Below are 25,425 nucleotides of genomic sequence, written 5' to 3'. Positions count from 1 at the left end.
CAGACTCCCACTGAAAACGACACTTATTTCTCACTTTTACAGCATTTTATTAAAAACTGCACCTTTAACAAGTAAGAGATCAAACTATTACAATTCTTTAGTCTGGCTCTCATAGTTCCAGTGTTTGAAAGTCTTCCATTTGAAAACAACATGAATATTCAAACCAGCAGCAGACTTCAAATCTCATGGGTTTAAAGGTATGAAGAAAGTGTTATGATCATTGAGGCCAGAGCTAGGTTTTAACAGGCTGCAGGTTACGAAGATTTACCCAAAGATGCTTTTTATATTTAATTCAGTCACTACTTGCAGACTTTTCAGGTATCTTCTTAATTTCACACAATACCAAAAACATACAGACTCTGACTTTACACCTTCTTTTAAAAGACTTTCATGGGCTTACACTCAGGATACTCAGGAAACATAGAATTGTTTAGGCTGGAGAAGACCTTCAAGATCAGATATCTTTCTACTCAGGTCCCAGCTCCCCGTGACACTCAGTTATTCACTAGCAAGAACTCAAGAAAGAACGAAGTACAGAAACACATTCACTTCACAGGCTACCTCCCAGCACAAATACTCATATTCCAGAGCAGGAAAAGCCTCTGTGCAAAACAGCATTCCGAAAGCAGAGCAAGCCAGCTCCTATTTACAGCTCCTATTTACAGTTGTGTGCACTGACTTCTGCATTGCTGGCTCATACCCAGGAACCTGTATCACCTTCAGCCTTGCTTAAAGAAGCCCCCAGTCACCACTGAGCTTTGCTTGTTTGCATTAAAGGCAGTGCAAAGCTTTCTGCAGCGTTTACACGTACAGGCACTTCTGCTTTATCTTAGATGGCATTTTTCTGCTCCTTTGTCCCTCTTTGCCTGACTGTGGACACTTATAAAGACAGTTTGCCTTAGCAGTGCATTTCTTCCTGTTCCTTCCTTCCTATGCATAAATTGCTAGTTTTTATGCTCTTAAGTCCTTTATTCCTGATTAAAAAGAGAAGCCTGAGTTTAAGTGGTAAAAAAAAGTGGCAGGAACAGATGTACTTTTATGAAACAAACATGGCAACTCCAAGCCAGTATTCTTTAGAAGGCACAAAACCTTCTATATAAAATATGGGTCACCTACTATACTACACCTAACATTCTCCATGCTATGTTTACCTGTATTAAAAGAATGTATTAAAAATACTTAATTTTCATAAGGATATATCTTCCTTCTTAAGTTGTTTTTCAGTAAAGAGACAAATTAAATGGAATATACTTAGTACCTTGGTTATCTTCTCCTCTTCATGGAATACATACATACATTATTCTGTGGTTCATTTTTATCCTAAAACACATGCTAGTAATTAATTACAAAACCTTCCCCAGACATAATAGTAGCTTACTGCCAAAAGACTTTGGTTTATTTCTGCTCCTTCCATTTTTGTTTGTCGATCCGAGTCTCTGGCATCAGCTGCCCTTTCACTGCCAGCCAAGTCAATGAATGATATCCTAGAAAAAAACAAAGTTGCATTTATCTTAGGGGCTTTTTTTCCCTCTTCTTTTTTTCACTAGATCAGCAGGCTGCAACACATGGCATCAGAAGAGTGATTAGAAATTAATACTTTTGAACAACAAGAAACATCCACTGGAAATATCTGCGATACCAAAATAAGCATAGCAGCAGGAACAGTGTCAGAGCATCTTAACATTAAAAAATAGAAAGTGTAGTTACATGTGATGACAGTGCTCCACAGTTTAATGGATAAGCTGTGTAAAGTGCAACACATTATCTCTCCACATAATCACTGTGTTTGTAGTTTCCTAAAACACAGTTAAAAGAAATTGTAAGTTGCTTGATTTCTCCTTCCAGGTAAAACAGAAAACTGCCATGTCAAGTGGGAATTCAGGACAACAGGAACAGTAATTTTCAGTGTAGCAAGTAATACACTGAGCTTTCTGTTTCTTTCCACAAAACTCCATTACTCCCTTTCACACTCCCTAGCTCTGGTTGCCAGCTGCTGTACTGACTGTTGCACTATATCTTTGTCCTTCCTCTTTTTCTGCAACAGCCCTGACTTCTTTTAGAGGCACATCTTGGCACTCTTTCCTCAGTTCAGCTACAGCTCCCTTTCAGACATACAAAACCCCTGCAGTCCAGATGCCACACCTACATAACCTCTATACTTTTATTTCTACGCCTGCCTGTTCTGTCTTTTCCTCTCTTCAGTGTTTGTGACTCTCCCATTTTGCCTTGTGTTCAAAATTAGATACTGGGAAAAAAGACTGTGTGGCAGCTAATGGAAGGTTATGTCAGCAGGGTTTTGTGACACTCGGCAGTAATGCAGATACACAGACTTTCGTCCTCAGACCTATTTCTTGAGGTTATTTAGTCTGAAGAAAAGATGACTGAGAAGAGGCACAATTAGTTTTTGAATACATAAAGTGGATGCCACAAGAGTAAATAAGCTTCTCTTTCTGTCTGCTGCAGAGAGCTTCAGAGTGACACACTCAAATTATCAAGGAGGTTTATGTGAGGTACTCTGATTCTTCTGACCAAAGGCAAACATCTGTCATGGCATCATCTCCACCTGGGCTAGTCATGCCACACTCCCTTTGTAGTCAATTACAGGACAAAAATGCTTTGAGGGGCAAATGCATCTGACCTAATTTAGGTCACTCTGCAGCAATCCCAGAAGTGACAATTTCATTCTACTGACTTCAAAGGTGATGAGTTCATATGTGGATATGTCCACAGCAAGCATCTACCTTCAGCAAAATTAAACATCAGAAGATGCATTTGATTGTCAAACTCCTTCACTGGAAATTTGTATGAAGAATGTTGACACAGCTCTCACAGATGTGCCTAAAACATTTTCCTTGGAAACAGAGAAAGGACTGTGGAACTTCTCAATGTCTCTTTTAACCCTGTCTTCTAAGTTAACTCACACTTGTGCACTAACACCTCCTCGTTGTCTCTTAGATGTCCCTGGGTTTGACATCTGCACTTCTGCTTCTGGTCTTACCTTCCAAATGCCCTGTTGGCTGTGTCTTTAATTTGAATTTGGATGATGGCATGAGACCGAGAGGAATCTGCATTGACTCCAGTGGCTCCTGTGCTACGTTCTTTTCCCCCCTTCAAAATTACCTGCAAAATCCAAGTGAATTGCAAATAAAACCACAGTCTCTCAGAAAGAGATCTTGTCCTCCTAAGATGAGTTCATTACAGCCTTAAAATTTGGTGCAAGGCAGTAGAAGTAGACTGGATCTCTTTCAATATTTCTTTCAGAGCTTTGTGAATGGATTTGCTCATAGTGACACTACAAAGCTTACAGAGCACACTGCAAGTAAGAATCTGTTGTATCACACGCTCAGTCATATTTGCAAAATATCCAAATTATAAAATTAAATTATTTATTACATTGCTGGCATACATTTGTAGTCCTATAGACACAACCTAAGAGACTCAAGAGAATGACCATTTGTTGTGTTCTTTTAAAATTTCACTTTCTTTTGTAGTAGATGAGTACAGTTATCCAGAAAGTCACACAAAAAGATATGAACTGCCAAAATCTTTTTAAATTTCCAAAACTAAAAACCAAAATTATGCCAGAGTAAGGGACAAAGTTAAAAGATTAATTCTATTCAATACAACAATAAAATAAGAAAACAAGGGAGGCAAGGCAGGACAAAGGCTCCTTCAAGATACAAATCTGGATAATTCATTTTTGAAAACTTTAAAGGACTGTTGCAGAAAGTCTAGCATTGACTGCAGCAGGGCATTCATAGAACAGTCACTAATTTTGCTTCTGGTTGCAAGAACTAATTAAAATATTGCTAGCAAAATCAACACATTCTCAGCTGATAGAAGTGACTTATTCATGCTTTTCAGTGGCCAGTTCTCAATGAGCAACATAACCAACCCCTGCAGATTCTGACCTTTGTATCAGTGCTACTAAGCACAGATAATTTCTGAATCAAAGCCAGTATCAATGAGTAGCAAATAACCAGGGATGCATTCAGAGCTCTTTCCACATGTCTGTTGCAGAATACTCAGAAGTTCTGAGCCAAGACAGTGACATTTCTGTGCTCAAAAGAGCCTGTGAACAATCTAATTTTTCCCCCAGGATATCTGTAAGAACTAAGTAATTTAATAACCCTTCTGTTTGTGGAATGGGGTAATACCAAGGAATTGTAAATCAACCAGATAGTAAATTTGCACTCTAACTTGCAGAAGCATCATCAGCTTGTCCTGAAGCTTGGAGTTAATGGAAGATGAACAACTAAATTAAGTGCAATGTAAGTGGACAACACTATGACAATTTTAATGGGTCATTTACAATATCAGGTACTTGTAATTAACACTTCCTTCCCCCAAAAAAACCGAATTAAACTATGCCAAGTCAGGCTAAGTAGAAAGTACATTTAATCAGCTTGCTTGTTGCAGGACAATACAAAAAATTGTCCAGTGTCCTTTAGAGCTCAGCCAGGTAGGAAGGAAAACTGAATCCTTGTTCATGGTGAATGTCAGCTACCGTTTAAAGATCTTAATTTTACTTGACTGTTATCATACATACATGTAAGCAGCATTTTAATCCTAATTCAGACAAACATCTCAATCTAAATTATTTTCTAATTTCTGTTTCTAATAATTTTCAAATTTATATATTCTGTACCAAAACCACGTACCTTTTATATACAAAAATCTAAGTTCATAGAGCCCCAAGATACCACACTGAGAGAAAATACATATCCAGCTTTCCAGGTCCCTAACTAGAACACTATTTTACTTCTGGAATCTTTCCCTAAGGAATGGCAGCAGAAGCCACAGCTGTGAATCAACTGCTTGCATGTGGCTAACATAAGAAATAATTTAATGAAAAAAGACACTTTTAATAGACACCCTTGGTGCTCTGCTGGGGTTGCCAATTTCAGGGCCTTAAACAGCAACATACACTTGTAATACACAGTAAATAATCTCTGTAAGTGACACACCTCACAAATCAGCAAATCAGGCTGCAGAAGACAAAGAACAAATCCCAAACATTACCTCTAACAGCTGATCTACAGAATCCACCTGAACCTCCCGCAGTCCAACTATCTGAACGACATGGTTGCCATCTTCTCTTGCAAAAAGTCTGAAAAGAGAACAGTATTTAGGAGATATCCTAAATCTCAAAAAGCAGCAATGAAAACACATGTCCGTGCCATGACACTGAGAAAAAGCAATCGAGGCTACTGTCAATTTTTTTTCAGAGCTGAAGAGGTGCTTCTTTTATAACAAGTACTACTGACATTTCACTGCTAAAGAGACATTACCAGTGCCTTTCTGCTAGCTCAAGAATATAATAAAGCAGGGAAATAAATAACATTTTAGAGTTCCTGTCTCTCTTTAAACTACATCTTAGGCTCCTTTAAGTCCTCATCAGACTGTAAATTTTGCTCTGTTCATATTCTAAGGATTTTTGCACAGGATTTTAAAGCAGCTCCTTACAACCCTGAAAGTCATATTTCAGCATCACCTCCAAAGGCCTGCTGGGCTGAGTCACTGGACTGCCAGGTAAAGGTGCCCAGGGAGAAGGTGAGCAGGCTCTGCATAGTCAGGCAGGTAGGAGATCAACAGATCTTCAGAAAAGGGATTGGCAAGAGCCAAATCCCACTGGCACAGCAGGAGGGACAGCCAGAGTTCATGCATGGCCAGGGAAAGACAGGGACTCCACAACGGCTGACACATGACAGGCTGTCCAAAGAAGTTGTGGATGTCCCATGCCTGAAAATGTTCAAGTCCAGGTTGGATTGGGCTCTGAGAAACCTGGTCTAGTGGACATTGTCCCTACCCACTACAGAAAGGGTGGAACAAGATGATCTTTAAGATTCCTTCTCAAAATATTCTCTGATTCTAAGACAGGAACTTCTGGCCACAAGATGTTTGTTTCTCTACCTATGGATGTTCAGCTATTATCTTATTACAGTGTAAGCAAGAGCCTGAGCTTGTATCTCAAACGTAAGTCCTTATGTTATATAAACCAGGAGTACCTATCAAAGTCACAGTATCGACCGTCAGATCTTGCATTCCTCCCTAAGTAGCTCCTATGAACAACCCTAATTAAATACATAACATTTGCTATAAATGCTAGTATGTTAAATGGAACGGCATGAAAACAGTAACTGATTTCCAAATAGTAACCAACTGATTCACAGCTACAGGCTTATAGTAAATTAAGTTTTTACTTAAATACCTTTTCCTTTCATTTAGTAGGTCATAAAGCTGTCCGCAGTAGATCTCATAAAAACTGATGAGAACAATAAGATCTTTCCTGGATGGTGATGTTTCCAGGTGCCTGAAGATGTCCTTGGCAGCCAGGGCGTAGAGTCCTGGGTTCCGCTGATTCCCTATCATGGTGTAAGTCTTACCAGCACCAGTCTGCCCGTATGCAAAGCAAGTTGCATTGCCTCTGTGAAGACAGCACATGTATTTAGTACCACACCTGATTCGTTCATATCTATTAAAAAATATTCTGCAATGCTGGTATTTATCTATAGTGGCCCCTTAGCAATGAGGTTTGGTCTGCTACCCTCTCTGGGAAACTGCAGAACGCTTAACAATGATTTCCAAGTATACCTATGGAGACCTGATGTGGCACAAGGTGCTGGCTCTCTTCCTTTCTTTTCATTTCCCTGCCCCCCTTCAAAAAAAATACTTCCTACCTGGTTCAGTACTCCTGGCAAAGGAATGGGTAAAAATATAAGGCTGCAGTAATCACAGTGAACAAATTATTGCCAGTCTAGATTGCAGATTGGCCTCACCATCGTGTCAGATTTAATGAATGTCAGCAGGAGGGATGGAAAAGTAAGGGAAAGCTGGGTAAAAAATAGCATAATCTCTTCTGGTGGCATTACTGGATTAGCTGTAATGTGAATTGTGGCTTTAGTGATTATTACACAGCAAGGTACAAGCCTCATTCTCCGTTTTCACTTTCCTTTTCTCAAGAGCATGATACTCTGTCTCTGTTGAAGACACTTGGAGATTTTCAGTAACAGAATACTCCATTTAGTTAACTTTCAGCATGGATATGCAATTTTTTCCTTTAAAGACCCAAAAAGGTATTTATATTCAAGTATATATTTAATATATATATAGATATAGATATAACCTTGCATAGAAATAAGATGTCTCATGTAATGCCACCATCAATTTCACATTAATCACAAAGTATGTAATTATGATAAAATCTATAAGCAAATATAAATAAATGAAAATAAATCACAAGGTTATTCATAATTTCTATTACCTTGTGAACTGTAAAAATACATGCAAACGTATCTCTCAGTAGTTTCAAGAAAGAGGTAATATTATTTCTCTACAGATGAGTGTGTTCTGCCACACAGGAGTCTTTGTTAGAGTGAAGATGAGAGTTCAGAAATCCTGGGACACATTGTTTTATTCTAGGCTGACCATGCTGTCTCTTTGCTGCACCTGAGGTTTAGTTTTAACCTTCTTCTGTAACTGAGATTGCCACCAAGTGTGAAGAAAGTTTTCCCTGATTTATTTTTGTCAAAACTGCAATCAAAGATATTCTGAAAGGAGGAAGCTTTGTGGCAAATGTGAAATTAAGGTACGTTTCAAAAGATGAAAAGCATAAGGGAAAATTCAGGCAACACATAACATTAGAAAAGAACAAGGCAAAAAATAACAAATGTAAGCACTGCTGCCCTACCCGTTAAAAATATGCTGAATGAGAGGATAAGCTGTCTTCATATACACATCGTGATTGGTACATGACTCCCCGAAGACTTCATCAAAATAAAAAACATGCTGAAAAACAGAGACAATCTTTATATGAGAATGAATATATTTCACTTCCCCTCCAATCCAAAGGCAAAATGAAATAATGGAAGTCTTTCCAGTGGCTTCATATGGCTTTGGATTAGGTAGAGAGTGATCTAGCACACTTAATATGCAGCACAACCCATGTAGGAATACACCAGTCAAGAGATTCAGGGTAGGGGAAAAAAAAAGGAAACAAAAATGCCTCAGTCTCTCATCATTCTGAAGCATACCATACCAGAGCTTTTAAATGAGGGAAAAAAAAAAATCAAAAAGTTAATTAAAGAAAACCTATTCATGAAATGAATCATCCTACAGATGTACTGTCAGACTGTAACAGTAAAAAGAACCGAGAGTCAACTCTTGACTCTATCAAAATTAGTTCTCACTTGTGACTAAGTTGTGATTAATTGCCTCTGTTCTTAAAAAGTTTTGTGCCAGAGAAAAAAAAAAGATGTTCCTAAGCAAAACTAGATTGTCAGAACTCAGAAGGGGGCAAGAAAATCAAAACTTCCCACACTTCAGATCAGACTCAAAGAAGCAGGGTCTGGGGAAATGATGCAGCATGTGTGTCCCACTGTAAAAGGCAGTACATGAACTGGGCCTGACAGAGATCCAAACTGAAATTTTACCAGATATTCCAAACAGGTGTTCCTAAGACCCAGATGGTAAAAATAATACTCAGGAGAGTGAGAATGGCTTTCTGCCTCTACCAATCAGTTCTGCTCCTGGTGCTGTCAGTCACAAGTGAGAATTCGAACTATGACAGCACAAAGTATTTCGGATTAAGAGACAAAGACCAAAAGAGAACTTAATTTCCAAAAGCATTTGAGAAAAAAGGAAGGGAGGGGATGAGGGTTTATGTGATTCATTGAAACAGACCTACAGTGCTGAAACAGTGAAAGGGAACTCCTCACTGAAGCACCCTGGAAAGCCATCAGCAGGCATTTCTCCTGCAGCAATGTAGCAGAGGGTTGGTTTTGCCACATAGAAGGCTGCAAAAGACATACTTATAGAGCTTAAAATTCTGGGCTCAGGTTGCTGTCACAGTCTGACACAAATCAGAAGCAACTCAAATATAGACAACTCTGAGCTAAAAGAAAAGTCCACCACCTATTTCAGTGTAAGAAATACTAACAGTCCTTTTCTGTTTTCCCTCATGGAAACTCCCAAGCACAATAAGGTTTACCCTTTCATGCAAGTGACTGGCCCATAAGCACAACCTTCAATGGAGGATGTTACCTGTAAAATGTATTGTGTAAGATCAACTGCCTCCTTCTTCTCGTGGAGAAGTAGGGTTTCTTTATCTTTCACTGTGATTATATTAACCTCCCCACGTCTCTCCTCCCTCAGGCAGAGAGGACGTTTTCGGACACACACTCTGATTTTTTCTCTCTCTGTCCACGGAGTCTCTTTGTCGAAAGTACTGGATCTACAAAAATAGTGGAGGTCCACATTTTAAAATCAGGTTACAACAGAATCTAGAATATGTCTGAATTTGTTACGTTTATCAGAGAATGTTTCTGTCATGAATATCTATCAAAAAGACTCCGTGACATATCTCATTTTTACATGGTGCATTTTCTTTTAAACAGATTGATGCTTCCTGTACACTTCTGATAAACAAACAGTTGTGTTTGTACAGCTACACGCCTGAAGTTGTTGCTGGACTGACATATTTTCAATTGTACACAAACATGAGATGGAAGCTGGCATAATATCCAAATTAACATAATGAAATTTAACCTTGTTGAAATTATTTGCATTCATAATTAGTCGCCTAATTATGTACAATAAAAGTACAAATTGATCTTGAAAAAGGAAAAGTACAATACTTAGTTGCTTTTCCTTTCATGACGGAATTTATTCTTCCCATTATAGACTGTCCAACTGGTTACAAGTAAATGACTCAAACTGGCAAATGAGATAGTATCACCATGTTCCTGTTCAGCTCAAAAAGAAAAAAAAATTAAAATATTGATCTTATCCTTGTCTCTCCTTTGGTCTTTTTTCATAAAAACGTTATATGGTTTCAGACTATAAACAAAGTTGTGCTCTTAAGTTTCAGCAATTTTACTTTAGTCCCCTTCCAGGCACCTCAGAAACAGCGGGTCATTTCATGTTTCAGAGATTAACCTGCTGTGTACAGCATTTTGTGAATAGAATAGGCTTGAATTAACCAAAGTGTATTCATTACATCTCTACTTTCTTCAAGTGTGTTCAGCCAGATCAGTAATAATTCTCAGCCTAGATTTGCATTTTGAATAATCAAGCCCCAGCTTGCCCATAAGCAGTGTTTCTGCCACACTGTTCAGATGCCAAAATCTCTTAGCATAGCAACTGAAAACTCGTGTATATCAGTTGTCTAACAAATCGTAACCCACAAGTTCCTCAACATCTCACTAAAATCCACAGACTTGTGGTATCATTGCTGTTGTGCTCCATGACCCCCCACAAGCACATGAGATGTATATTTAAATCTCAAGATGTGTCTTTGAAGACCACACATGAGCAATCTTTACTTGCCACAAGAGTCCCTTTAATTTTAGTACAGCTTTCCTGAGCAGTCCAGGATCAGGCCCTGCATTTAGATGGAAAATTCTTTCGTCAGAAAAGAATGGCAATGACACTTGAAATAAGATGCTTCATAAGCTGGTGTGAGCTTATGAATATCACTAGCCACCAAATGTTGTCCGACAAATGATCAGAGGCTCTGAAGCTTAATTCTCATGCCAGAGGGCGCAATTGGCGACCTGCAGCAAGAACCTTTTGTGCTCTAAGAGCTTGAAGCAGAAAGGATTGCAATATTTGGAGAAAAGAAAAACTGAAAACTTAGAGACTCTGTTATAGAGAAAAAAGGAATAAATTCTCTCTAGTACAGAGGCAAATTTTGTTGAGTATATTTTGTATGGGAATAGAATGAGTGTTAATTCTATATGCTGAACCCGAAGTTTGTATTTCTCACTAACTCTTTTAAAAAATAAATTGCATTTTATAATAAAATAATTTTTCATTACTAGGAAAAAAGTCAAACAAAAGTCATGACACAGATCATCAGGAATCTGACTAAATAATAGGTTAGAAGACCATTATGTCTTTGTAAAATCCAGTTATTTGCTGTGGGCAAGTTCAAATTTATTTTGAACATATTAAAAGAGCTCTTTGTCTTTCTGCTATCTGAATGTCTGTGTTTTCCAATATTTCTCATCGATGAGACTAGACAAGCCTTCACAGTGGTAAAATCCCAAGCTGACATGGGAATGGATGGATTCAGCAAAGCAGTTAAGTGCTTGCAAAACAGGAATCACAAACCTGAGTGTAAGCATACTGCTCCAAGCCTGCCTGAAATGCACAACTCTCCAAACATAAGAAAAGTAAGTTGAAGCATATCAGGAGGAGGATGCAGAAAGTCCACAATGTGAACCATAATGCTAGGTACAGAAGAATGTGCTTACAAAAGAAGAGAACAAGGAAAGAGAGAACAACTAAGAACATGACTCTATTGCAGGATTAAAAATCTTTAACTCCTTTAATTGAGCCATTAGGTTTAATAATGCATCATTTTTTAATTTGCCAAAATTATAAATCCTGTCCTTTAAGCTGCACATTGGCTCAACTTCCAGAAGACACAGAGAATGTACCCAATTGGAGGTTGGTGCACTTCTCCAGAAGGTGGAAATTATTTTTTTTTTACCAGCCAAGGGGAGTTATAAACCTTTGTCTTGCATTTCACAGTTTAAGTGCTCTACCTATATGTTACCGTAGTACTTTTCCATTGTGGCAGCAGCATCTATCCCTCCAGGCTACGTGCAGTCTCATTGAGAGCTATAATTGACACCTCAACTCTATGGATCTTTCCCTGTACCAAGTTGTTCCCCACAGCCTTCCCAGACCAGGCTTAACTTCATAAAATTACCTCTCTTCATTGCATTTTAACTACCATGACTGCATTGCAACAAGCTAGATACTGGTATTACATGTACAGAGGCATATGTGCTTTGCTGCTGAATCAGAAAAAAATATTTGGTGCTTTAAAAATGTTGCCAGGGTAGATTTACCAGTGGTTCATGATAACCACAGCCCCACCAGTACCAAACACTGGGAAAAGTTGCAGATCACATGCCTAAGGAGCAGCTGCAAGGCATCCCTCTCACCACCAGGTCTGTAACCCTTCCCAGCTATATTCATTCTGCTTCCTTTTAAAGCTTCACTTCAGATATTTCTTTATAAACTACTATAGCCATCACGCCTGTATCCATTTCACCAGGAAAAGCTTGACAAATTTAACATCAGGCAATGCCCTGTTTTGGAAAAAATAATGTTTTAAAAGATAGTCCCACTGAAAGACAAAGATCGGGTCAAATACCAAGAAAACAAAGCCTTAAATCCTGAAAGATAATAAAGACTATTCTTAGACGGCCTTGGTGAGTAGCAGCTGGTCAAATTCAGATGATTCCTTCTACAAGACTTGGAGAATTGCAAATGCTTATTAATATCTCTCTTGTCTGTAAGGCTTTGCATTGATCTGTAGTGCTTGGATTGCTTATTTGGAGATGAGGAAGACAGATTCTCCTCCATAATTAAGAAATAATTAATTATGACAAATCTGAAGTACTAGCAAAATAAAGGTGATTATTACCTGACACAGGAATGAGGTAGTCCATAATTATAACCTGAAATATGAGTTACTCTTTGTACAATAGGAGCTTCAGAATCCCCCAGGAGAGGAGCAATATCATCAGAAACTGCTGGACAGCTCAGGTCATTTTTTGTACCTATTCCAGCAATATTTAGGTCTCTTCTAGTTAATCTGATCGCCTCTGAATCGTGTGGTAGAATGTGTCCCAGCATTTCCCCTACACTGTTCTTCTCTTCATTGGCACTGAAATCAGGTGAATGATACAATTCAGATTCACAGTCTTTAACAGTTCCCTCATTTTCTTCACAGAAGGACTCAAAACGCAGCTGTCTACGGGGTCCTGACCTGGTTACCTGAGGCTGAATGAAAAGGCCACGTGGTTTTAAGTCTTGCTTGCTTAAGTCTGCAATGCCTTCCTCTCGCATAATTTTTATTATTCTAATGAGCTGAAAAAGACGCTTGCGGTCATTTATGTCATGGACCCCCAGCTTGGTGTAATCTTCCATGGAAACTTGGGCAAGCTCATCAATTTTCTGAAGACCAAAGGCGGCAAAGTGGGGATAGTACTTTTCAAGTTCTGCTTCACAAAGGCATTCATAAAGGCATGATGCCATCTTCAATCAAGAGCCTGCAAGAAATCAAACAAAATAAACGTTAGAATCATATGAAATATCACATCTGACAAAGTTACTAATGAAGATATTTGTTTCCTGATGCCATTACTTGCAGTTAGGCTAGAAGCTTGTTTACCTCCAAGTTTATCACATATTAGACTGACAAACACTATAGAAACAACATATAATAATATGTATATAGCAATAACAATAATAAACTAAAACATGAAACAAATCTTTTATCCATGAAACTGTATTTTAAAATTATATACAATACACAACATGTAAGAAATGCACAAAGTGCTATTACTCACTGCCACAGTTCCTACAAGCCTGATGTCTACTTGATGAATGCCACAGCTACTGAAACCCTGTCCTCAAGCTATAGAATGTAAAATGCCTAATTTTAGACACTCAATTTAATATCAAGGCACGTGGTCTAATGTGGTCCAGCTACCCCATGGTTAACTAACCAGAGGAGAAAAAACTGCACTTGTCCTCACCTCAAGCTGTCTAATTAAGACCATTCATCTTACAGATGAATTATAGCAAAGTTCTAGTTTTGTTGTGCAACCTTTTCTTTTATGTCATGAATCCTGTGGGCATTTCTGAGTCTCCTTGACAGAAAATCCAAAAGAACAATTCTGCAAAATCTGAAAGATAGCATTTCTCTAAGTCTATATATGCCACTGGAATTCCATACTTGCATTCTTGGGAAACCCAAAAAAGAAACATGAATCACTGAAAAGTATGTCCCAAATCCCCCAACTTCTTCACTTATGTCTTACTGGCAATGCACGGTGCAGCTGTCTGTATCCAGATGGATTAATATCTGCAGATATTTTTACTTGTTCCATAAAATACAAAAATGATAGCACTTCAAGTATCTGTTTCCCACTGCCTTCTCATATCTTTGTTCAGTCTAGGACCTTAATAAATAATGCTCTTACTCATGTTTGCAGGTCACAGTAAGACTCAACAAAAACGAGTTGTTTAACTTTTCCTCCCTGTACTTCAGGGTAGATACTTTGTGAGGATTTTCAAGGCTCTCTACAGGGACATTAGAAGAAAATAAAGTCATCCCGAAATTTGAGTCCCTATCATTAATCAGTACATTATGTTGAAGTAATAACAACAATAAAATCATAAAGATAAATATATAAAGTGCTAATTGTGTAAGATATTACAGAAGCCAAAATATGCAGTGGAGAACATCTAAAATTACTTAAGAGTCCATGCTTTAGGTAAAATATGAGATTCAACAACAACAAACCCCAAAACCAAAAAATTCACATGTAAGTGTATTTATTTAATGTGTATGTAACATGATTCTGAATCCTGATGTAAAGTTAGAGTCACTGCTGAGGCTGCTACATCCTGGGTGGGGGAAATCAAAACTGACAGACAGGACAGAAAACCCAGAGATCAGGGAGACTAAATGCCATATGTGTGCAAGAGTTTCACAAGCATTCACTACTTGCCAACTTCTCTAACATATAAAAACACACAGGAACCTGAGACTTCATTAAAAAAAATTACATTTTGGAAAAATTCCCTTTCTTACATAAGGTAACTTAAAATGTAAAATCAGTACAGGTGCTGTGCAACTCTCTGTATGCTCTGCCATGGGAAACTTCGTTTTGGTGTTTTGATGACTTCCTGTTTGTTGAAATGAGCACCTAGAACTCAAGGCCAAGACATCAATCTCAAAAGTGTTGAGAATCTGTTAAAGACAAAAATAATCGAATAAATTTATTTTGTCTACTCTCTATCTGTATCCTAGATTACACCTATATCTTTATATATCCTTATATTAAATAGAGAGTGTCCAAAGACCCTAATTTTAGTGTTAACCTCTGTTCAAATTATAATGGTGGAAACACTTTCTAAAAAAAGAATGGCAGACAAGGCGAGAGAATAACTGAATTCAAAGTCAAGGTTCTAATTAAAAATTAAACAAAATATATTTAAATAGCTAGAAATTATAGGTTGGTATTATATGGAGTGACAAGTCAGGAGAATTCTCAGCACTAGGAAAATCCAAGTAATGTAGGTACTGCAGAACCTACAAGAGCCACGTAAGCAGCTCTTTGTGGCTAATTGGCTAAGGCTCGGTGCCATGTGAAAGCAACAAAATGTTTTCTTAATGAGATCTGTCCTCTTAATGAATAATCAGTCTGCCTTCCCAGATATAATAAATCTTACTGGATCTAAGTCGTTTCAGGGATAGCTCCAGCAACTCCTTATTGACAGGACAGGAATTTCACAAGCTAGGAAAACAAAACATTCACTAATAAAGGAGTAACGAATTAATTAAACTGAAAAAAAAAATAAGGGTTGGCATAACAAGAGGTTCCAGTATTTTTGATCACTTTAAAACTTGAGAGTAGACAACTACTAAAAGATTTTGGGTGGTTCAAACATGAAAGAACTCAGGGAAAACTGCAATTCCCAGTGAAACTGTTTTCACATTTCAATCACAGATGACCTAGAAAAAAAGGATATCTTTCTCCTTATTGAAAGAATACTTTAATTCATCCAACCCAGTAAAGATCTTTGTGTCCACATCCTAACAGATATACAATTCTTCAAAATAAATTTGCTTTGTGAAAACTAAAAGGAGGTGTTCAAGAATCCTAAATTGTTTTGCCATCTTCTGGCAAAAAAACGTAGAAGATTTTAGCCTTGTAACAGCGAGTATTTCCTCAATTATTTGTTTGTTCACCCATGAGAACAATGTGTCACAGGGCAGAAAAAACATTCTTCAGTGTGGTAATTTTGTATCAAAAACTAGGTCTTGTTTCCCACAAAGATATGGGTAGCTTCACTGAAAACAGGGTGGACATAAAAGGGTGGATACGTTCTTGAAATAGTTTGGTATCATATATTTGGAGAAAGAGCCGAGTGTGAAGATAATCAATCTCCACATGCACCCAGCCTGACTCCTCTGTGTGGCAAACATGAGCTCTCTACAACTTGTTTCTTATCCAAGATGTTTTACAAAGATCTGAAAAGGCTTCCAGATGCTGCTAATGCATAATTGCTTGTTGTAAAAAAGCATTAGAATTATATATAAAAGGAACCAGCTTAGCCACAGAATTAGATTGGAGCTTGCCATCAGAAAACGCTTTCTCAGCTTCAGTGTTAAAGTTTTTTTTAAAGGCCATAAAGCCGATGAAAAAAAGAAAAGTCAGGTGTAAATAATAGAAAGGAGTGGTTACATTTTTCTGTCCTGAAGGAAATTAACTTACAACAAAATTACGCTCTAGGAGCTGACTCTCCATTTAAAAAATGTTTTTAATTATTAATTACCTCTTTCACAAGATCTTTTCCTTCTCAATGCACTTTTCAAGGTGGAGGAAAGGTCTTCAAAGATACTTGGTGTCAATCACTGTATATAAAATAAATTATATAAAAGCCCCATAGAGATTATTTTAAGAATAAAGTAGCCTTGAACCTTATTAACTTCTGATATATTAAAGATCTCAGCACCCCATTTACCTGAATAACCCTTACATGTCCTGTTACCCCACTGCAGCTCACTCATATTCACCTGACAATTTTAGATTTAGATTACTTCCTGAGTGTCACTACTCAGAGAGAGAACACATTTTATCTATTCTTTAAATTAGGAAAATAAAGTGAAGAAATCCTACATGACACTCCTACAAATGCAAAATATACATTTTGTCATGCATATAGTCTAAGGAAATTACTCTGAATCATAAACTCTGGCCTGACCATTAAATAATTTTATTAATCATGATCTTGAAGCGTATTTGATAAGCATAGAAATTGTTAATCATACAAAACATAAACACCACCCTGTTTTCTGTGTAAACCATCATGCTCTACAAGTAACTTATAAAAATAAAACTTAAGAACTTTAAAAGTTTGTAAATGTGTCTAAATGTGTGTAGGTGGGTATTTCATCTCCTGATAATAACTACAGCAGCACACTTACTTATTACTTGCAACCATTTTACCCCAAAAAATATTTCAGTGCTTCAGCACAGGTTCTGTTCATGCCAGAGTTTGCAGGATTTTTGAAATACAGAAGCAAAGAATGAATAGGGAAAAGGGAAACCTATTAATTCATATGACTACCCATCCATCTTCACTCCTTATTCATTTGAACATTAAGCTATTTTTTTAGGTGATCCAAAGCCAAATCTGACTTAACCCTCCAGAAGTGAATGGTTAATTTGCTTTCCCAGAGCACCACACAAAATGCTTTACCTTTTAATCATTCTGACCCCATTCCTTGGGAAATAGGGCATTCCTGTGAAGAACAGGGTCAGGCTGAAGTTGCACTTTTTTAAGACAACAAGAGATAATCTGTACTGTAAAACGAGCCCATAATTTTAATTTAGCAACAGGTAGGGAACTGTGAAGCCATGGTTGACGTTGCAGCAGATCCCTTTGGAAGATCATAGGATTACTCTACCCTGCATGTAAACAACAGGGCATTAAACGTTCCACTGCTCCTTGGAACAAGAGTTGAGCTGTTTTGAAGCTGAACACTGTCAACAGATAACCACTTACAGCTTCAGTACAGCAGAAGTAACTGGAGAGGAGGGAATGGTTTTAATGGTAAATGGCAGCTATTTTACAGCTGGAGCTTGACACAGGTCTGCTGCTTGCAGCAGCAGGTAAGAAATGGGGGTTTCCTTTGCCACTAACATACCTTGAGGAAACTACTAAAACAATTAATGTCATTAAAACAGGCTTACAAACAACTAAGCATTGGGGATTTTTTTTTGTTTCCCCACAAAGTATTTCAGAGTATTTTATCCCTCTCTCCATACTAAGAATAGCCTGGTGACCTCAGCAGAAGAGGCCCCATCCTGCAGCTGATCTCGACAGCTGCCAGGAACAGCTGCATGGAGAAGGGGAAGTGTCCAATATTGGGATATGGAATATTGGAAATGTCCAATATCCAACCACGTGCCGAGAAAATAACCCACAAGTTAGAGCAGGGTGCCAATTATTTGAAAACCGTGCCTGAGCTCATCCTCCCAGCAGGATCTACCAAATGCCCCTTATGATTTCTCTTATAATTTTAAAGTTTCATTTAATTTTCAAAATATGAGAACATTAAAAAAATGTTTTATATATTATATAAAATATATTAAAACTATATTTTAAGTAGTATTTAAGCATTTTATATATTGTACATAATGCATAAAAATACATATTTTTAATTGCAGTTACATATTTTACATGTTACATAAATTATGTGCTATCTATAACATATATAAAATACCTAAGTGAAAAATATTTTGTAATTATAAAAATGTAGCAAGACAAACCGCAACGCGTCCGGACTTGCACCGCGTGTCCGAAGGGGGGGGGATATGTCTCATCCTTCCCCGAGCTGTCCCACCACGACTTTTCCCCGTCCCGAGCCCGGGGGGGCCGGTTCGGGCGGTGTCCCTAGAACCCTCCCTGACCCAACTGTCCCCGTCCCCTCAGAGCTGGGACCCCCTTCACTCACCGGCCGCGCCACCGCTCGGTGGCGGCCATTAAGCCGCGTCTCCATGGCAACAACGCTTTTCCCGCTTCAAACGCCCGCGCGCAACATCGCGCGCACAGCCAGCCAATAGAGAGAGGGGAGAGAGGCGGGCGGGGCACGTATCGGCTGCGAGAGGCCAATCCGAGGCCTTCTCAGGTATAGGGGCGGGACCTAAGGGACGGCGGGAGGGCGGGACGAGAAGGGCGTGGCTACCGCCCTCCGCGCTGCCGCTGCGATTGGTTAACGCTGACGTCAGTCATGCGCTGGTCCCCACCCACTGCCGGAGCCGGAAGTAGCGGTGAGGGCGGGGGTCTATGGTGGCCGCTGTGGGGCTGGTGCATGTCCGTGTTCCCAGTGTCCGCATCCCTGGGCACAGGGGCGACCCTCTGCGGGCGGGGAGGAGAGGGCAGGGCAGCGGGGCCGCGTGGCGCCAGGCACCAGGCACCGGCGGAGGGGCCCTGCTGGGATTTGTCCTTGTCCTTCCAGGCGCGCACGGGAGGTGGTGCTGGTTCCCCGGGCTGGCCCCGGGGCTGTGGGGGCCGCAGCGGGTGTGTTGTCCTTGTTGTGGCTGATCGGGAACTAAAGGAAGCGGTTGAAGTGGTTGACCAAAAGTGCTCAGCGCTGTCCAGGGACGTGGTTGGTGGTGGAGGGCTCCGTGCTGTGGTTTCCCGTGTTGGAATCTGGAGGTGCTTGGTAATGCCGCTCTTGGTGTCCCAGGAAAAGACGGTGTTCTGTAAAGTTATTTACTGAAGTATGCATTTCTACCAGAAGGCAAAGCTTTGCCCGGAACTGGGGATCGGCCAGATTTGTGGATTACTCATCTCCATTTTTTTCCCCTCTTTTTCTATATAGGACTATTCATGCTGGCTGTATAACTTTTTGCTGACAATATTTATCACCTAAGAGGTGTGTTCCTTATTGTTTATATCAAATCAGTGCTTAACACACGTGCCAAGAAACTTTTAGTTTTGTATAACAGCCTTATGTTTAGGCAAGACAGTAGAGAGCCTGTCCTTTGTCATTCATTGTCTCGGTTTTCCCTCTGATGTCCTGAGGAGTCCTGTGCTCTAGAGAAACTGTCCAGAACAATTATTTCTATATGCCAGTTCCAGTAATGTTGAGGAATTACGTCTGCATAGGGCCTTTGGAGTTTTGCAGTGGAAAAGTTTCAGAGTGTTAATCCGTGGCTTTCCTTTTGCTTTGTAATTTTTTTCCCCTCCCCACAATATGATTTCTCATCTGTCAATAGCAAAGAAATGACATGCAGGTCATTTTTCATGCTTCTCAGTAAGATTCTTTTTTTTTTAATGCTTTTATCTAGGTTCCTGTTTCCCTGTTTTATAAGGAAAGTTTGTTATAATTCAAAGGTAGCTAATAAGATACAATTTAATTCTGTAGTGACTTCAAAGGCAACTTTGTAGTTGTTCAAAGACAACTGTTTTACTGTGCTGAGATCTGTTTGGTGGCTAAATACAACTGGTCATGTTTGAGCCCTGTGTTTTGTGCTGTTCCACAGCTCCTGGTGTGGTTGGCAGAGGGGAATGGCGGTGAGAGCTTGTGGCTTGATCATCTACAGGAGGCTGCAGCCAGCACCATCCTCTAAGGTCACTGACAGCATCGAGTACCTCCTGCTGCAAACATCCTATGGGACCCACCACTGGACGCCGCCCAAAGGTGATTTTTGTTCTGATAACACTCCCGGAGGTCATTGGTGTCAGGTTGCAGAATGGTTTTTGGCTGAGATCAGTTTAGAGGGGCGGTTACCACCTGAGACTAGCTGCTGGCTGTGCTGTTTGTCTGATGGTGCTCCTGATGCAACTGAGGGGGGAGTTTTGAGGCTGAAATCCTCTGCAGGTTGTGGCTGCATGAAGTATTGGGTACAGCTGATTTGAGTTGCGGCAGGGGTTGTCACCCAGCCGAGCTTCTCGAGGATTTGATGTTTCTGGCAAGATGTGCACACGACTGAAGTGAGGTAATGAGGGCATGTTCTAACCTCTTGCCTCGGGTCTGATTCTTTACCAGGCACCAGTGTTGCCAGTGCAGGATTGTTTGACCCATGTGTAATCAGAGGGATCACAGTTTGCAGGAAGGCAAACTGAAATCTGTAATAGTACAATTTAATACACCTTTCTTGGGAGGTGCAGGAGATCACTGATGAAGATCACTTGCCTAGTGCAGGTATGAGAGGGACAGGTAGGAGAATTAATTACCAGCTGTTCTTGGTTATCAGTGAGGCCTTAGAACAGAAAACAAGCCCTGTGTCCCAGGACAGAGCAGCACCTCCTCCATAAAGGCACGTGGCAGAGCAGTGTTTGGTAGCACATAGTCACAGCCCTGGTACCAGGAAAAGTGCAACGCAGGAATACTTCAGGTTCCCTGTAGATCTTCTTGCATGCTGTTTTTTACTACCTGAGATTTCTTCCTGGAAGTTTTTACTTCTCATTCTGTAAAATGCGGTGCTTTCAAAGTGTGGTGCAGCAGTTTATAAATCAGAACTTGCAAACTGGGGTAAAAAAATCTTTTAACAGTATCAGTTAAGCTCTCCTATTAAGGGAAAGAACAAAACTTTCCAAACCTCCCCCTTTGTCTACTTCTACCAAGAGCCTAGGGGAGTTGAGCTTGCAGCCTAGTGGAGAGCTAAAAAACATCTGCTGGGACATGATTGATTGTTGTGAGAAGAAACCCTTGTGGAAAGACTCCCTGGGAACACAGAAATTCTGGATAAGTGATTTAAATTACTTGCAGGTGTTTTGGTGGGGAGCTAATTGTCTCATAAGCATACATCTCACACCCAGAACCACAAAACAGTGTAGGTTGGGAAGGACTCTTAGAGGTTGCCTAGTCCAAGCCCCCACCATTGGGCAGGAACATCCTCAGCTACAGCAGGTTCCTTGGAGTTCTGTCCAACCTGGAGGTTTCCAGGGATGGGGCACTCACCACCTCTCTGGGAAACTTGTGCTAGTGTTTCACGACTCTCATAATAAAATCAAATCTTCCTTGTCTGTAGTCTGAGTCTGCCCTCTCCTAGATCAAAAGCAGGAGCCCTTCTCCTGTCACTCCAGGCCTTTTTCAAAAGTCTGTCCCCAGTTTTCTTATAAACCACCACCCTTTAGCCTGCAGAAGGGATGCTAAGGCCTCCCCAGAGCCTTCTCCAGGCTGAACAACTACAACTCTCTCATCCTGTCTCCAAAGCAGAGGAGCTCCACTCCCTGATTGTATTCATGGCTTCCTCTGAACTCGATCCAACAGGTCAATGTCCTTCCCTTGCTGAGGACTCCAGGGGTGGATCCAGCATTGCAAGTGGGGTCACACCAGAGCAGAGGGGTAGAATCACCTCCCTCAACACACCACTTAAGATTTTAGAGATCAAAAGCCACAATATGATGGTAGCATATAGTACAAGCTTGGTATTGATTTGGGGGAATTTAATGAAGAGAAGCCATTCAATTTTATAATATCTCTGATAGGAGTGGTCTTCCAAGGTGGCACTGGGGTATGCAATGTGGTAATGTAACTTGTATGTGATGCTGAGGTAGATTCCATGAGGCAGGAGCCAGAAGGAGAAGTTGTAATTGTCTCTCAAAGCGCACACAAAAGGCAGTTTACAGCTACAGCTGTACCTTGTTATTTTAAAAGTTCTCTAAGCAGCAGCAACTCTTATGGGATTATAGGGGTTGGACTTGCTTCGATCCCCTCACATGAACCTCATAAGCCTTATCTCTACCCCTAGGACTGTGACTTTGCACTAGCTGAGGCTGATGGGAAGGGGATGTAGGGTTCGTTTTCCTTCTCCATCTATTGGAGCTGCACTAGTGGAAACAGGTGGGAGGATCTGGAAGCTGTAGTATGTAAGGTGCTGCCTGCAGTCTTTTTCTGCCCTCCAGGTAGACTGTGTTGCACAAACTTGGCAACTTATCGAGCTTAGACCTGTGGTTATCAGGTATCAACATCAGATGCTGTTTTCTGCGCAGCTGCTGCTTGAAAGAAAAGTGTATTTTACATTTGTATTTCATGGTGTGAGAGCTATTCACACTTTCAATACACCGGCAGGGGAGTAGGACTTGTTGTGAAAGCAAAACAAACTTCCTGCATAACCCAGTTGTGATACTAAAAGGGGGCTTTGGGTACTTGGGACCTGAGGAACGATTCATCTCTGTGATGAAATTATAACTATTTGCAAAAAGCTACATAGAAAATAGAGTGACATCAGGGAAAAAATAGAGCTTAAACTTTTTTTTTTTCTCGTAAAATGTCCCAGCTCTTGCTATGTTGCTTTTTTGAGGTATTGCTTGGCTTGTTCTATTTATGTTCTGGTCTGGAGCTTTCATGAGAAAACCAAATCTGACATTTCTCAACAAAAGTATAAACGGCTGGGGACGTGTTATATTTATCCGTTGTTTGTAGTGGCACCTCTTGTTCTGAGCAATGTAAAATAAACCATGTGTCCTAGGACAACTACCCAGCTGGTGAAAGGACTGGCTTTTAGTCTTGTTGCTTGTTTCAGAGGGGAGTGTGGAAGAGAAAAAATCCCTAGCTGCCTAAATGAAACCCACCTTTTAAATGGTATATCAGTGCCTGGTCCTGTTGTTTCTGAGCTGTTGGCACAAGTAAGAGTTTTGCAGAATTGAGTCTTAAGCTTATGTGAGAGGACATGGTTGAGAGAGGATTATGACTCTCAGATGACCTGTCTCCACTCTAACTGGATAAAGGAAAAATGAGGGACTCAGTCCTCCTTTTGGGTGTAGAGTACTCCAGAAGTGGAGGGGAGGAGTGGGAAGAAAAGATGTCTGGTGCTGAGAGGCCGATGGAAGTTTCAGGAGGTGAGGGATAAACAGTGATCCTAAAAGCCACACGACAAACATAAATCAAGACACAAGATCTGGAAAAGCAATCTCTGTTCTCCAATTTCCATTTCATCCTGTGTCAGCTACCATGTACTCTCATCTCTGTCTCCCAGTGCTTCCCAATTAAAGCAAAATGTGAGTTTTCCTTCTGGGAGATTTACTTTTCCACCCTCTTGGCAGGCCACGTGGACCCAGGGGAGGATGACCTGCAGACAGCCTTCCGGGAAACACAGGAGGAGGCTGGTCTGCAGGCCAGCCAGCTCACCCTCATCGAGGGCTACAAGAAGGAGCTGCACTACCCTGTCCGTGGCAAGCCTAAGACCGTCGTGTACTGGCTGGCAGAAATGAAGGACTGCAACACAGAAATCAAGCTGTCAGAGGAGCACCAAGCTTTCCAGTGGCTGAAGCTGGAGGATGCCTGCAAATTTGCAGAATATGAGGACATGCAAGCAACACTGAAAGAAGTGCATCAGTTTCTCTGCTCCAGAGAATAAGTGGGTTTTTTTGAAGTATAAGGGGATTTCTTGAGGAGATGGGTCTGCTTTTTATGTTTTAAACTGGAGGAAGAATTATATGGCTGCAGAAATGTAGATTTCTTTTTTTTTTTTTAATCTGTAGTAATTCAGTGAGGATATATGAAGCTTTTAAAGAGATTGTGCTTTTGTCTCCCCTAGTAGCACAAAAAAGCATAGTCTGATTGAACTCTAAGCCAGAGATGTCTGAATTGAAGCCCAGAGCTAACAAAAGTCTTCCTCTCTCTCTGTCTCCTTTACTTTTCCTTTTTTTTCCCCTTTCTTTTTATTCCTTGAAGTGCTGAACCACCACAGGTCTTTTTGAAAAATCAAACACTTGATATATCTTGACTTGCTGATATAAAGCTAGAGTTGAGAAAATGAGCATATGGGGATTTTTAATAACAAAACACTGCAGAAGTCATACCTTGAATTTCAAATGAGGAAGCAGTAGTTCTATTCCCAACTCTTCCAGTGATATGCAGTGATAACTTGTCAGATCATTTCAGGTATTTTTTGTTTGTATCATGAATTTATGTACATCCCTAATGTACTGTTATGAGAACATTTTCCATACAGAGTCTTAGTAAATGGTTGAGATATGGTATTTAAGTGGTAAATTGAAGTTCTTTTGTCTCTTTTACTTTTTGATCTTTAACAGACACCTTAGCTATACATTTTCCAGAGGGTTGGGAAAGGGTACTTAATTCACTTTCTGCTCAGGATATCCAAGCTTATGTGCAATCTTGTGTCTGTTTCATACTATCAATGCTTCTATGGCTGCAGCCACTTATCTTTTGGGGCAGCAAACATTAATAATGTTGGTACAAGTGTGACAGTAGTCTCTTGCTTGTCACTCCATTATCTTCCAGTGGAGTGCTTTAAAATTGTTTGCATTTATATTTTGAATAAAGGGGATGCACTATAAGGAGGCTTATATATATATGTATATATATACACACACATTAAAAACTTCAGTGCTCCTCCACATTACAATCAGGCTTTATTTTGATTATGAACACTGCTCAGAAGTGTTTAATTCAGATGGTGGCAGAGAGTGTAACAACCAGTGAGAGTGGGAGAGAAGAGTTAAAAGCCTGTGCAGCCTCAGTCTTGGTTTTTCATTATTGTTTGAGCTACCATTTATTCAGTGCTGTGTAAACAATGGTGTTGCTGCCTTTGTGTGTATGAGCAAGATTAGCATATTAAGCTGGAGTTAGAGAGTCATTATCAAGTCATCGGTTCTGCCCATTCAGCAGTAATGAACACAGGCACTTGGTGCTTTGGAAAACACATTAGCTCAGCTCCAAGCCAGTATTTCCTTTTTGATGGCGCTGCTGAATGCTTGTAGTGTTCCCAAGGCAAGTCAAGGTTTTGGAGGGTGACCAGTGCTGTGCACTGTAAGATGATGTGCTCCTTGGACAAAATTCCAAGGGATGTAACTGTGATAATCGGTCAGGCACTGTGTGTGCATTTTAAGTGATTTATGTATAGAGTGTAT

General features: G+C 39.9%; 2 protein-coding genes across 7 annotated transcripts in view; one reads left to right on the top strand and one right to left on the bottom strand.

Annotated features, from left to right (window-relative positions):
* Window positions 1-18,617, bottom strand: part of KIF24 (kinesin family member 24) — a 43,360-nt gene extending 24,743 nt beyond the window's left edge. For both annotated transcript variants that reach the window (XM_088156324.1, XM_014886096.2), the window contains exons 1-9: window positions 18,551-18,617; window positions 16,366-16,444; window positions 12,440-13,067; window positions 9,043-9,232; window positions 7,691-7,788; window positions 6,212-6,427; window positions 5,023-5,110; window positions 2,999-3,120; window positions 1,379-1,484 (exon numbers count right to left, since the gene is read on the bottom strand). In XM_088156324.1, the coding sequence (XP_088012450.1) occupies window positions 1,379-1,484; window positions 2,999-3,120; window positions 5,023-5,110; window positions 6,212-6,427; window positions 7,691-7,788; window positions 9,043-9,232; window positions 12,440-13,053 (1,434 nt within the window). In that variant the 5' untranslated portion in view covers window positions 13,054-13,067; window positions 16,366-16,444; window positions 18,551-18,617. The remainder of the gene's footprint in view (window positions 1-1,378; window positions 1,485-2,998; window positions 3,121-5,022; window positions 5,111-6,211; window positions 6,428-7,690; window positions 7,789-9,042; window positions 9,233-12,439; window positions 13,068-16,365; window positions 16,445-18,550) is intronic.
* A 184-nt stretch (window positions 18,618-18,801) lies between these two features.
* Window positions 18,802-24,531, top strand: NUDT2 (nudix hydrolase 2). Of its 5 annotated transcripts, none has more exons than XM_088156322.1 (4): window positions 18,822-18,866; window positions 19,421-19,474; window positions 20,085-20,242; window positions 23,593-24,531. In XM_088156322.1, the coding sequence occupies exons 3-4, from the start codon at window positions 20,110-20,112 to the stop codon at window positions 23,904-23,906; spliced, it is 447 nt and encodes a 148-aa protein (XP_088012448.1). In that variant the 5' UTR covers window positions 18,822-18,866; window positions 19,421-19,474; window positions 20,085-20,109; the 3' UTR covers window positions 23,907-24,531. The 5 variants fall into 5 exon arrangements, with proteins under 5 accessions (XP_014741579.1, XP_088012448.1, XP_014741581.1 ...); XM_088156323.1 differs by lacking the exon at window positions 18,822-18,866 and adding an exon at window positions 18,969-19,261; XM_088156321.1 differs by lacking the exon at window positions 18,822-18,866 and adding an exon at window positions 18,972-19,319.
* Window positions 24,532-25,425: the final 894 nt, after the last annotated feature.

Source organism: Sturnus vulgaris, chromosome Z (assembly GCF_052056855.1).
Source record: "Sturnus vulgaris isolate bStuVul1 chromosome Z, bStuVul1.hap1, whole genome shotgun sequence".
Classification (NCBI taxonomy): Eukaryota; Metazoa; Chordata; class Aves; order Passeriformes; family Sturnidae; genus Sturnus; species Sturnus vulgaris.
The sequence above is the reverse complement of the archived record's forward strand: the minus strand, read 5'-3'. Positions and strand labels throughout refer to the sequence as shown.